This window comes from Thamnophis sirtalis, unplaced genomic scaffold, assembly GCF_051295495.1.
Source record: "Thamnophis sirtalis isolate CommonGarterSnake01/CBP01778 unplaced genomic scaffold, rThaSir2_p1.2 scaffold_1, whole genome shotgun sequence".
NCBI lineage: Eukaryota > Metazoa > Chordata > Lepidosauria > Squamata > Natricidae > Thamnophis > Thamnophis sirtalis.
In genome coordinates, this window is record NW_028261381.1 from 127,246,091 (window position 1) to 127,259,166 (window position 13,076).

The 13,076-nt window shown below is 35.1% G+C and overlaps 1 protein-coding gene across 1 annotated transcript in view; it reads right to left on the reverse strand.

Annotated features, from left to right (window-relative positions):
• NEK9 (NIMA related kinase 9) overlaps window positions 1–13,076 on the reverse strand; it is a 36,048-nt gene that overhangs the window by 14,163 nt on the left and 8,809 nt on the right. The window contains exons 5-12 of the mRNA XM_087724345.1: window positions 10,086–10,191; window positions 9,070–9,201; window positions 8,551–8,661; window positions 6,969–7,033; window positions 4,231–4,281; window positions 2,503–2,695; window positions 801–945; window positions 104–304 (exon numbers count right to left, since the gene is read on the reverse strand). Coding sequence (XP_087580471.1) covers window positions 104–304; window positions 801–945; window positions 2,503–2,695; window positions 4,231–4,281; window positions 6,969–7,033; window positions 8,551–8,661; window positions 9,070–9,201; window positions 10,086–10,191 — 1,004 coding nt within the window. The remainder of the gene's footprint in view (window positions 1–103; window positions 305–800; window positions 946–2,502; window positions 2,696–4,230; window positions 4,282–6,968; window positions 7,034–8,550; window positions 8,662–9,069; window positions 9,202–10,085; window positions 10,192–13,076) is intronic.

Consider the following 13,076-nt stretch of genomic DNA (forward strand, 5'->3'; position numbering starts at 1 on the left):
AATCCTCATTTAATCTGATCTATCATGATAGTGTTCCAATAAACTTTACTTCTATCAGTCATTAATCTTTCTAAAGATTAAAAACTGCCTATAAGTAACCTACCATATTCTCCACAGCCCCATGTGTAGACCTCACGATTTCGTGTCAGCACCGCCACATGATTATCTCCACAGGAAACTTGTTCCACCGGATTACTGGAAAAAAAATTGATCTGCCGGGGCTCCAGGACCTCAGACCCAAAAGCCTTGTCAACACCAATGCAGCCATAGTAATCAGAACCAAAGGCAAAGGCTTGACCTTCACCTGCATGAAAACAAGGGATATATGAACAACAGAGGATCCAATCTTAAAAATCCAATGGTTCTCTTCCTCTTTAATACAGGGAGAATTTAACTATAGTACAATGTAATTACTTTGATCAAGCCAAGTCCATTGTGGCTTAGTTTACTACAGTATCCTACACTCTGGACCATATTTGAATTATATAGACTGCCACATAATCAATATATTTTTAATCTTTGTTTCATTTTAATGATTTTATGTACTCAATCACAAAACGTAATATAAAAGCCAATGTACTAGCATTTCAAAGAACACAAAACAGATATAAATTGGTTTTTGGAAGTTGTCCTAATTCCAGCAGCTGCAGGTTTGTCTGTCTTCCAGATTTATCAATACCGGAGTATTACATATTCTCTTACATTTGGGGTATTTTCTCTTTTAGTTAATGTACTTTTTCAGTTCTTCCGTAACCTTTTTGATGCATTTGAAGGGCTACCATGTTACCTATGTCTCTCACCTGTAATGCAGATTGTAAAGTCATCCCCACACGATACTTGACGAATAGCTTTGCCCTGCAATTTTTCCACATGCTTAGGCTGCCGATACGAAGCTTTATCTCCATGTCCCAATTGCCCATGCAGTTTAGTGCCTCCCTGCATGTTCTATTTAAAAATACATTTGATAAAGTGGTTTAAGAGCCATGATATATTGTTAATGAAAAGAAACTAAAATAAATTAAATAGAGTATTGAGGAACCAGAAACACCTCTATATTCCTTTCTGTTTCCACAGGATGAAGTGGCCTATTCTTGTTTCAGCATCTAAATAATAATTATAGGTTTTTTTGTAGGTGTCCTATGGAATGTTGCTCCAGATAACCATCTAAATGTTGGGATGCTTTTTGGAAGATGTGGGATGTGGAGAAAGAGAAAACATCTTGATATTTGGAACCTAGCTTATAGTAGGCAAATTCAATGAATGAGGGAATACCACTTAGGTACCTCACAGATAGAGTAAAGATAGACATGTGTATTGTCTGATTACCCTGTTTTCCCGAAAATAAGACCACCCTGGATAATAAGCCAAATTGAGCTTTTGAGTGCATGCACTAAAATAAGTCCTCCCTCGAAAATAAGCCCTTCTTGAAAATATTGCAACACAGCAGCAGCCATGAAGTGACCACGCTCGCTGCCTCCTGTGCCTCAAAAATAATAAGACCCCCACAAAAATAAGGCCAAGCGCTTATTTCGGGGAGTGAAAAGAAAACAAGACCCTGTCTTATTTTCAGGGAAACAGAGTATGTAATAGTATCAAATATCAACAGTGAACATTAAACTGGGAATCCCTTCCTTAACATAGACTAACATTTAATATGACTTACATTTAATATTTACATTTACATTCCATTTTATATTGTCTTCACATACATATGTCTCTTATGTCTTTTTTTTCCAAGATACTACTTATACTGGCTGAATATTATTTCCAGCATTATTTTAATATCTATTTGGCATGAGATCTGTTCTGCTTGAGTTCAAGTGCTGGTTGGAAAGCCCTCTACAGATTTGTCTATTAGCACTTCTGGCATAATCTTCTCCAGGTACAATCAGCCCATCCAACATAGTGTACAAAAATGCTATGGCTACCCACCCATGAGAGACATGAGAAGATTGGGAACTATTATTAGTAGCGAACCCTCCCCATGGAACAACTTGCCCCATGAGGTTGAAGTGGCCCCCATTTTTTCAGTCTTACATAAGTTGGTCAAAGCAGTCTTCTTTTGTAGGACATTTGGTGATTTTAAAAGAAGATAGCAAGAGTTATCATTTTAGGATTATAATAATGTTTATGACTTAATACAGTTACACTTATTACGCCACTAAGCCATCTACAGCTGCCACAAATAGGTGGCATATCAATCACTTAATATAAATAAAATATTAATCTCTAGAAATACTTATTTCCTTCCAGCTGATAAATTGGGCCAAAGGCTATTTAGTTTGTAGTTCCACTTGGAGGCTCATGTATTTGGGACATGAATGGATATAAATGTAACTGCTGTTTCTTTACTCAATTGGAGAGCCAATGTGATCTGTCATAATGAACAAGATGCAAATTCCTAGCAGCACTTGATCCTTTCGTTGATGGCAGATGCCAAAGAATAATGTTTTGTAGAATCCCTCCTCCCCCACAACCTTCCCAAATTCTTTTGACACTTACCACCCAAGTATAGAGCTCTTTCTCCACTGTTACCACTGCAAAGTGAGTGTTTCCTGCACAGACCTGCCGTGCACTGCAGCCATTTTTAATAACATCCAGCTTCTGAGGAGTGGACTTTCCACCTCCCCATACATATACTTCACTAGTGCGTGAAGTCACCACTGCAATAGGTGCTTCATTCATAGTACTTGTTCTGTAAATCACAAGAGATCTGTATGGATACACTGTTTACCATGAGCTGCTTTTCTAAGCCTCTAAAGAGAAGATAGATGGGAAAATTTTAATTTCCAGTTTCCATGCAAAAACACTTCATATAAGTGCTAAGAGTTTTCCATATATATAAATATACATTGGCATGCATTAGGTTCAGAGGCCAGACAGACAGCATGGAAACGTGGAAGAAAGCAGCATGTTGTAAGAAAATCAGAAATCAATTTGAAGAGACATATATACAATTTTTGAATGTTTAAAGGCAGCTACATGAATAAACTTATGAGAAGGGTGTACAAATACATTGATAAGTTAAACCATTAATATTTTTAACTGTATAGGTAAATTGTTCAGTAATATAGCACAATTTATAAGTAGGGACTGATGTAAAGTAAATGGAAATTTAAAGTAAATGATGAGCATGGTTAACAAGAAAAGTAAAATTAAATATAACTTACAATAGTTTAACACTTGCATATTTTAGAGTTAAAATGTCTTAAAGAAAGCATTCTTTTATAGCAATTATCCATCAAGAAAAGTTATGCAAAAGATTCAGTGAGGAATAGTCAGTTTCAGGTGATCTATGCTTGGACCAAAAGACATGCCTGCGGTCCGTGCGCAAACCAAAGCACCAGGACCTCCAATATGTATTGGAGGTCTATGCCTGGGCATAGAGCCAGAACACACACGTCAGCACATAAGTATTCCAGGGTTGGATACAATGGAGGAAAGGCAAAGGCATTGTTAGTGGCACTAAAAGGGGTAGAAATGTGCTAGGAAAATAGGGCAGACAGCTGTTGGATTACACCATTCCTGCTGCAACATTTGATGGCCATAGCAATAGACTTCGATACCGCTTCCCAGTGCTTTACAGCCCTCTCTCTAAGTAGTTTACAGAGTCAGCATATTGCCTCCAACAATCTGGGTCCTCATTTACCGACCTCAGAAGGATGGATGGTTGATTCAACCTTGAGCCTAGTGAAATTCAAACTGCCAAATTACAGGCAGCAGGCAGGCAGCAGAAGTAACCTACAGTACCGCACTCTAACCACTGTGCCACCTCAGCTCAATACCTAAAAGAAAATAAAAGAAGACCCTGGGAAGCTTGGAAGAAAAGATAACTGACTGTTTGAATTATGCTGCACTTGAATTGAAGATGCAGGCAGTGGAATTCAAGCATGGGAACAGCTAAAATAGGTAAGGCCAAGTATGATGCTGACTAGTGCTGAGGCCATGAAAAGGAGGAGGCAGAGAGAAAGAAGGCAGATATATTAGCTTTGCCTACCCACCCTGCAATACCTCTTCAGATACCCGCTACTTTATTATCTAGATTGTCCCCTTCCACTGTATAAACACATGCACACAGAGATAGCTTAGGATAGTCTTTGGAGCAGCAGAGGGAGCCTTCCAAAGAACACAGCTTTTAACACTTTTGGGAAAGGAGTTTTGCTCATGCTAAGATACTTGCAGAGACCAACTATTTTCTTCTGTTCTATTCTTCAACACGTATTTCTTTACCTTGGGCGTTTGTTTGGGCCATTAAGAAGTGCAACTTTTTCCTCCATATCCCTGCCAGGAAGAATAAATAGTAAGAACGGTGCATCAATACAGCTTTTTCAAAAGGAATCATTACATGATTTAATCACACTGCAAATAACCTTTTCATAAAATTGTATTGCAAGCTACAGACAGTGTCTATCTGTATTAAATATTGTAATTTCTACATAATAAGCAGTGTTACTCAATGCCTGAAATACACAATATCCATAACACACATAGATTAATATAGCCTGTATAAACAATGGACATGCTTCAGTGCTGTATTGTTAACTATGTAAATTGGGGGCTCTAATAAACAGGAAATGGGGGAAGTCAAGTTGCCATTCTCCTCAGCCCCTATGTTCTCAAAAATCTGTTCCCAAGGATTGTGGGACACTTTATTGCCTGAGAGCTGTAGGGAAAAGAAGAAATTGACAAAAGCTGCCATCCTGCATTTAAAAAAAACAAACACTCTTCTGGAAAAGTGTTCCCTCCAGAAACATAATATATCCCTGGAAGGGATATATTATGTTTCTAGAGGCACTAATCCAAATCAAATTTAAGAATTTATTTGTCAGTTTAATTTGGAGACTGATATTGAATTTCTACACCTAGAGGCAAAGAAAGATAAACAAGTGAAACTAGTATAGGGCTTGGAATATGAAAAAACAAAACAAAAATCTAATCCTGAGAATTAGGTCACAAAACAATCACAGAACCGTAATACAAATAAGGAGCCAAGGGAATGAAGAGTCCAGCCAGCCAAGTGATTTTGCCACTTGAGGCTAAGCAGACAATGGACCACCCATTCTCCTCCCCAAGTCAAAGCCAGCCAAATACTGGCTTTGATATGAAGGCACAAGATATGGAATAATTCACAGGGATCTCCCCCATTCATGAAATTAGAAATAAAGGCAGCAAAATAATTGACTAATAATTTGCTGCCTCACATCTAACTGATAAGTTGTGTTGTTAATTCAGTTATGCCAATTTGGGTTATTTTCTCACACTATAATTATAAATTTAATTTAGATTTTAACTTGTTTCAAGGCTGTTGCTTAAAAATATATAGCATTTCACATAACTAATTTGTCAGGACAATTTTTCTATTTTAATATTTTATACTCATATGTGATCTTTGATTTTTTTTTCAAATGAAATAAAATAGAGGCTGCAGTAATCTAAAAACTTCCACTGCATTACATATTATTCACCATCTTTAACTAATAAATTAATCTCAAGCAATATTGATCCATGGACAGAAAGTTTGAGAAACATTTCCCTATTTTATTCCCCTCTTAACAGTGAAAGACTGTTATTCTTTTTGAAAGAAAATTTTCTATATCATGTCAGATAGCATAGGTAAGGATTCTGATAACTGGGGTGGGGGATGGGAGGGATTTATAGGGACATTGTAAAATTTGCATTTAAGAGATACAAAGTCACTGTGTTAACCCCCATAATATTTCATTTCAAGATCAGTGGTAGTCAACCTGATCCCAACCGCCCACTAGTGGGCGTTCCAGCTTTCATGGTGGGCGGTAGGGGTTTGCTGTAACTCTGCTTTATAAATTTTACAAAGTAAAGTTACTTCCCTACTTTATAAATCACCATTACTGTGGAACTGGTGGGTGGTTAGAAAACTTGACTACTAACAGAGGTACAAAAGTGGGCAGTAGATATAAAAAGGTTGACTACCCCTGATCTAGATCATCTGCTATCAGTATGCACCTCATCAGCCATCTTCATAGCTCTACTGCAAATATAACAATTGCCTTCATTGAATAAGCACACCAACTAATGGATCCTTTTTGATAGATGCGGATTGCAAAGGTCTACTCTAATGATTAATCCCTCTAGCAAGTTAAGTCTCCTCTACACAAGGCTTAGATATTTACACTACCCAATAGAATTACTATCCTCCATTAATATTATAGTTCCTATGAATATATGACAATATTCCTTCTTAGTTTGTTGTGAAAGTTCAAACTGCATTTACTACATGATTACTGAAAAGCAATAAATAAGAAGCATATTTCAAATGTTTTAACAATATCTGACTACTACAGAACTTGAGTGTACATTAGATAGAAAACTGCTATCATGAATACTGAACTTATTACATACTACTATAAACATTGTAAGAGGACAGCAGTATAAATCTATGCAGCAAAAATCAGAAGGAATCTGTAGCATGCTTTCCTAGCAGCAAATTCTATTATAAGGCATAAGTTTTTGTGATTTGCATAAGCTTGCATAAAAGTTTATGCCTTTTAATGAAATGTGTTAGGAAAGCACTCCTCTTCCTCCTCCTCCTCTTTTTTACTATTATAATTTTATAAATACAACTAATCAGAGGATGTTGGTCTACTAATTTTTTTAGCATGCATTTATTTCTCTAAATATAATCCAATATATTTTATACATTAAATCAAAGTCTGAGATAAGCTAGGTAAAACTGAAAAAAATAAATTTGTATAACACTATGTATAGCACAGTTTCCAAGTTAAATAATCTATGCTTTCAATAGTCTTATTTTTAACTCAGTGTCACAAAGAACTCAAGAGTGTCATTTAATAAAGCAATTGGCTCAACAGATAGTCTATGTGTACATGAAGCACCAGTATGATCAGGCAATACAAGGTTGGATGGTATCTTCTAACATGTACAGACCCCCACGCGCGCACACACAAAACCTGTTTATGTCTAATATTTACCTCCTGCGCTTCTTGATAAATGGACTCTCAAGTAGCTCATCAGCAGTAGGCCTCTTCTCTGGATCCTAAAAGAGGTGAGTGACAGATCACTCCCTAAGAAGAGGGATCATTTTTCAAATCTTTAACTCTAGGACAATGAATAAGTTACATCTTTGTGGTCTATTTCCATTTCCCCAAACACGGCAAATCAAAAGCGCCTTAAAATGAGCAGAATGCTCAGATAGTTTAATAGTGCTTATGTTACTGCAGTATCTAAGGAGGACACCTAACTATAAAGCTAAGTGACAACAAAAGTGGAACCCTGAGTGCAGGAGCAAGGAGCCAACTAAATCTCATTTGCTGCTCTTCCTCTCTTCTTACAGATTTCCAAACAATGCATGGCAACTGTTTAGTGTTTAAATGAAGTGTTTTATTTTAGCATTGAAACCAAAATTACTCTCACTGAATTTATAACTAGTGTGGGCTGTCACACTTGTTTTTCTGCTGAGAGAAAAAGAGATATAACTTCTACATTTCCTCTAATCCCTTCCAACCCATTCCTCTAAAATATTTGCCAACCCAGTTTGCCAAGAACAACAAGGCCTCATACTGACTTCAAAGTTAACACCAATACCAGGCTGGGGGCTGGGTTTGTCAGGGTGTGTGGAAGGAATAACCCCAGGATTTGACTTATCTGCTAGAAAAGAAAAAAATAGAATGGTTTTGCTAATTTACTGTAGCAATTTTCCTTTTGCTGTTTTACCATAGAAATTTCCCTTCCACCTTGACTCAGAAAACCAAAGTAGATCTCTATAGGAAAAAAAAGCAGACTATGGTGTCTCAATGTACAACTAATCTGCGGAGAAAACCCATCCCCTCAGACTCAACTGAGCTCATAATATTTGATGACTTCAGAGACAGACTCCCGTTCAAAATCTGAAAGCTGAAAATAAAAAGAGGACATCTTTAAACTGAAATTGAACTTCTCTGTGTGATGTAAGTCTCATTTTATTCATTTCTTTTATAATATTATCTTGTGATTTTTAAAAAAAATCCTATTTAAAGTAAAAGTTCTTCAAGGTGAAACATGATTCTGGGCTACTTCATAATTTTCATACTGAAAGGTAGTGGGCCTAAAAGATGAAAGAAAAAAAACATAATGGGAGAGGTTGCTAAAAGTCAGCTGTTTTTATATGTCTTTGGGGTGGGAAGGTACATTTCATTTTTATTTCTGGAAAATATTATATATTTTGCTTTCTTTATGGTTAAAAAAGAACAATGAATGTGGGGCAACAAAAAAAGGAAGATAAACATTATTTGGTTTCTCTCTTTACAGTACATGATTTTTAAATGCAGTTAAGAAAAGAGGGAAAGGGGAAACAATAGTACACCATCCAATCTAAAAAATGGAAAAATATTCAACATTGAAAAAAGATCTGAAAAGCCACACTATTAGTTCTTTTAATTTCGTACTCTAGAGAAAGCAAGTGAGCTTGATAAGGAGTTTTTAGTATCTGACAGCGGGTAAAAAGTTTCAAGGGCTCCTTCTCCACACTCTCTCAAACCAAAAACTGCCATCACAGAATGAAGGTAGCTCACCAACCTGATGAAGGCAGGAATGCACCATTTGGATGAGATCCACAGAGTATATGCTGGAATCAACCTCCATTGCCCTGTTTCCTTGCACAATCTTCACACAGAGGTTCAAGGGATTCTAAGAAAGAAAAAGCGAAATAATCTAAGCCAGTCTTTCTCAAATTTGCCAACTTTTAAGGTATGTGGATTTTAATTCCCAGAATTCCCCAGCCAGTCATGCTGGGTCTAAATGGAAAAGGAGAAATTTCCTGAGGTGATGGTCTGTGAAACTGTATTTTTAATTGTCTCAGCCCTGAATAAATTCCAGTTTTATCTGTATTGCAAGATAGCAAGCAACTTCAGAAGAACAATAGAAAGCCAAAGGGATCTCTATATGAGAATTTCATAGTTCACCTAGAACTTTCACTGTCATATGGTATCTAAAATTGGAGTCACTTTCTCTTAATCACTCACCATAGGACAATGCAATATAAAAAAGGTGATGCAGTATTAATCATGAGCAAAGTTGTTCCATAGAGTGACTTACTGTTGCATCAAATGTTCTCTTCAAGGTAAGGAGTTCAAAAGCAACACAGCCAACTGCCCATATGTCAGACTTGAAACTATATTTTACTCCCTGGCAGAGCTCTGGAGACATGTAGTATGGAGTTCCTACCAACTACAAAACAAAAATAGATATTAGAGATATTAGATCAGTTATTCCATATCAAGCAGACACAATGCAATAAGTTCTAATTTGCTGTCCTTTTATCTTCTTTCCTCCCAAAAGCTCAGATTTGCTTTAGCATATTTGTAGAAAAGTAATCATTGAATCTTATCACATACATATTCTCCTATTTATAACTAGAGCATCTACTTTTTCTTAATATAAAGTTTGAATCTTTAAAAGAGAGCAAACTGAAGCAAATAGTCAAAACAAAAAGATATCAAACAATTCTACAATTATACTAAACAAAACGGACAAAGAAAAAGATTTGCCAATGCCAACATACACATTCTATCATTAGATGTATCATTTGATCAGTTTGTTATTTCTTTCAAACCCAGTCTTGGGAATATTTATTTATTTAGAGCCATTTATATAGCCACTCAACTCAAGCAATGTAACTCTAAGCAGCATACAAAAAGTTACAACAACAAATACAAAACAGGGAGGAAATAGCACAGAGCATTAAAAACAACTAATATAGTTGTTATAGTTCTAACAGTGATTAGAACTCTTAGATATAACTCATTCAATGGGGCCTCTGGTGATCGTGACCCAAATGCCTAGTGAAAGAGCCAGGCCTTAAATGCCTTCCTAAAGGGCTATAGGGAGGAGCCAGCCATATATTTATTTTAAAAATCTACTGAAAAATATCTAGATGTGAATTCAAAGAATTCAAATATCTGAATTGCAAATTTAGATACTTTTGTTAGAAATAATTCAGAACAGGAAAAAGTAAGAAATAAACACTTGATCGTATTATTTGACGTGCATAAAGTCCCAAATAGCTGAAACATCATTATCATAATCATCACATTCGTCCTGCAGCCACTTACAGTTTCAGCCATGGAATACTCAGAGTTCAGTTTTTTTGCCAAGCCATAGTCTCCCAGTTTTATGAGATTTGCTTTGGTGAGGAAGATATTCAAGGTCTTTATATCTCTAGGAAAGAAACATTGAGATATAAATATTTATATCAACACACAGAAAGTTTTAAAAAAATAACATATTCACTTTGTTAACACAGGTAATCCTTGACTTACAACAGTTCATTTAATGACCATTCAAAGTTACAGTGGTATGAAAAAAGTGGCTTATGACTATTTTTTATACTTACGACCATGGCAGCATCCACATAATCACATGATCAAAATCTGGATCCTTGGTAACTGACTCATATTTATGACTGTTGCAGTGTCCTGGGATCATGTGATCCCCTTTTGTAACCTTCTTACAAGCAGAGTCAATGGGGAAGCCAGATTCACTTAACAATTGTGGCACAAAAAGTCATAAAATAGGGCAAAATTCACTTAACAAATGTTTCACTAATCAACAAAAAATTAGGGCTCAATTATGGTCATAAATTGAGGACTATCTGTATTCTGAAGGCATTAATACCCTCTTCATGTGTACAATCTTACTTTTTTTGCAGGGGTCCTAAACTTTATCATGTGATGCAAGCTGTTATTATTTTTTTAGTTTTAAAGCAGGCTAATCTAGTATTCTCAGTTAAATGTGTGTTAAAGTAGATACTAGATTCATTTCAAGTTGAAGTGCAATGAGGAAGCATATTCTTTCTGAGAGGGAGCCCCATAGAACTCAATGGGACCTAGACAGATATGCATAGAAGTACATAATAAAGCAGGAAAAATAGATGAGGTAAATCCTTGGGTTTTATAGACAAAGTTAAAAAATAATGTTGTTTACAAAGCTCGTATCTAGAAGATCAATTTGGCATGTCCATAGAAAATTATGATTAACTTTAAAAAGTATTATTTTTGTATCTAAAGGTAAACATTCCCTCAAATTGTTTTAACTGCTGATTAGATAACACGCATGTTGTTTTTTTGACAACCACCCAGAAGCATTTGCTTTTGTTTGCTATTAGCTGCCAGAGATGTTCAGAGATTGCGGCACATATGCTTAATAAATAATAACAATTATTAGTGTTAGTATTGCCTTCTTCCCAGGTTAACCTATAGCCTTGGGATTTCCTAGTGGTTTCCATCCAAGAATTAATCAGATCTGATCCTCTTAGCTCCTTTCAAGATCAGCTGAGATTATCTAGGCCCTGCTATTTCCTTCTAACACCTATCTGTCTTTTCAAGAATATGACAGCTTCAGTTAACTGTTGGAAATTCTTTTTGACCACTAGATTTCCAAAAGTTAGCTGACCGCATCAAACTTTAGTTTTTATGGATGTGATATTATAACTCTCGTTTTCAAGAAAAGCTATTGAATGCATTAATTTTGTTCTGGATATTTTTGTTGCTCTTTATATGCATTTGAATTACATATGAATGATTTAAAAACAAGGACAACAAAAATGCATTCTGTAAGTTTCTATAATGCCAAAAAATTACACTTAGAAAACTACTCATTCTGTGTCAATTTCACTACACTCAGAAGCAGTTGCTTCTGTCTATATCTGAACAGTCATTTCATCACCAGGAGTCCCAACTGGAGTATCATTTAAAATAGGGATTGCATATAGCACTTTATGGTTGATTTCATTCTTTATTAAGTAAACAAATTTAGATATTACACAAACCAATTGTGATACAATATGAATATATTGTATATATGTATAGTTTTGATTAATATACAAGATTACAAAATATGATTTTTATTTTAAGAATTTTTGATCACAAAAATTTTTCATCCGCTTAACTCACACCTTTATTATTAATGTATTATCATTCTTAATTATGAAAAATACCAGGCAGTAAAATGCATTAAAAGATGTTAAGAAAAGAAATCAGATAATCGAAAGATGTAGTACAGCAAATGCGTAACCTCAGAACAAGAGTCTTTATGCAGACGGCCTTTAAGATAAAGATAGAAGCTATTTCACTAGCTAATAGTTTCCATACCATGCAGACAATCCTGACGAATGGTTCATAAACCTTTTAATAATTAATTCTAGTTTTATAAGCAGAAAATGAAATAAAGGGGCAAAAAAATCTGCATTTTGTACAAGTATGTTTGTTTCTAAACCACTTTAATCTTATTCAACACTTAATGGTTTAAAAGTAATGAATAGTTAAAGCTAGAATGTGTTGCTTCTTCATCTATGAGGACTAGAAGAATGCATTTCAATGTAATCCTTGATTAAAAAAAACATTTTAAAACTTTTATGAAGCATCCATGTAAAAGAACAAAATTTGTTCAAATACTTCCACAATTTTTTTTAAAAAAGTTTACTCAACAAACTATAACCCTCTTAGGCATTCATAAGAGTATCTGAAGCCTGTATTTCTAACTGTATCATTTTTACTCCAAGAAGACTAGTTTTTTTCCTAGATTCTGCTACTTGAGAGTGTTATCACCAAAGAAATTCAGAGGAGACAGTTAGAATGAAAGTAAAGTCAATTTAGTATAGCTTCAGAATGGGATAACTTATCATTGTGAACAAGGTTTAATGTTATTATGGTCCAGTGGTTAAAAAGTTAATATGAAGCAAAATTATAAAATGTCAAACAATTACAGAAAATAATATGGCAATCTAAATAGTTTGCTTTACAGTTATAATATTTATGTATTTCATTTACATGATGCTTTTTCTACAAGGAACTCAAGATAATACACATGGTTTCTTCCCAATCCATTTTAACCTCACAACCAGCCTTGTGATGACACTTAGGCAAAGATGATTGGCCCAAATTCATTCAATGAGCTTCACTGTAGAACAGGAATCTAAGCCTACTTGAACTCTCTGTATCCATTAATTTTTTTATGTCATATGGAAACTATAAGTTGTAATTCAGTTAATATTATGAAAATGCTTGTCAGATAAATGATGCTGCAGAATATGGTCTTTCATATAT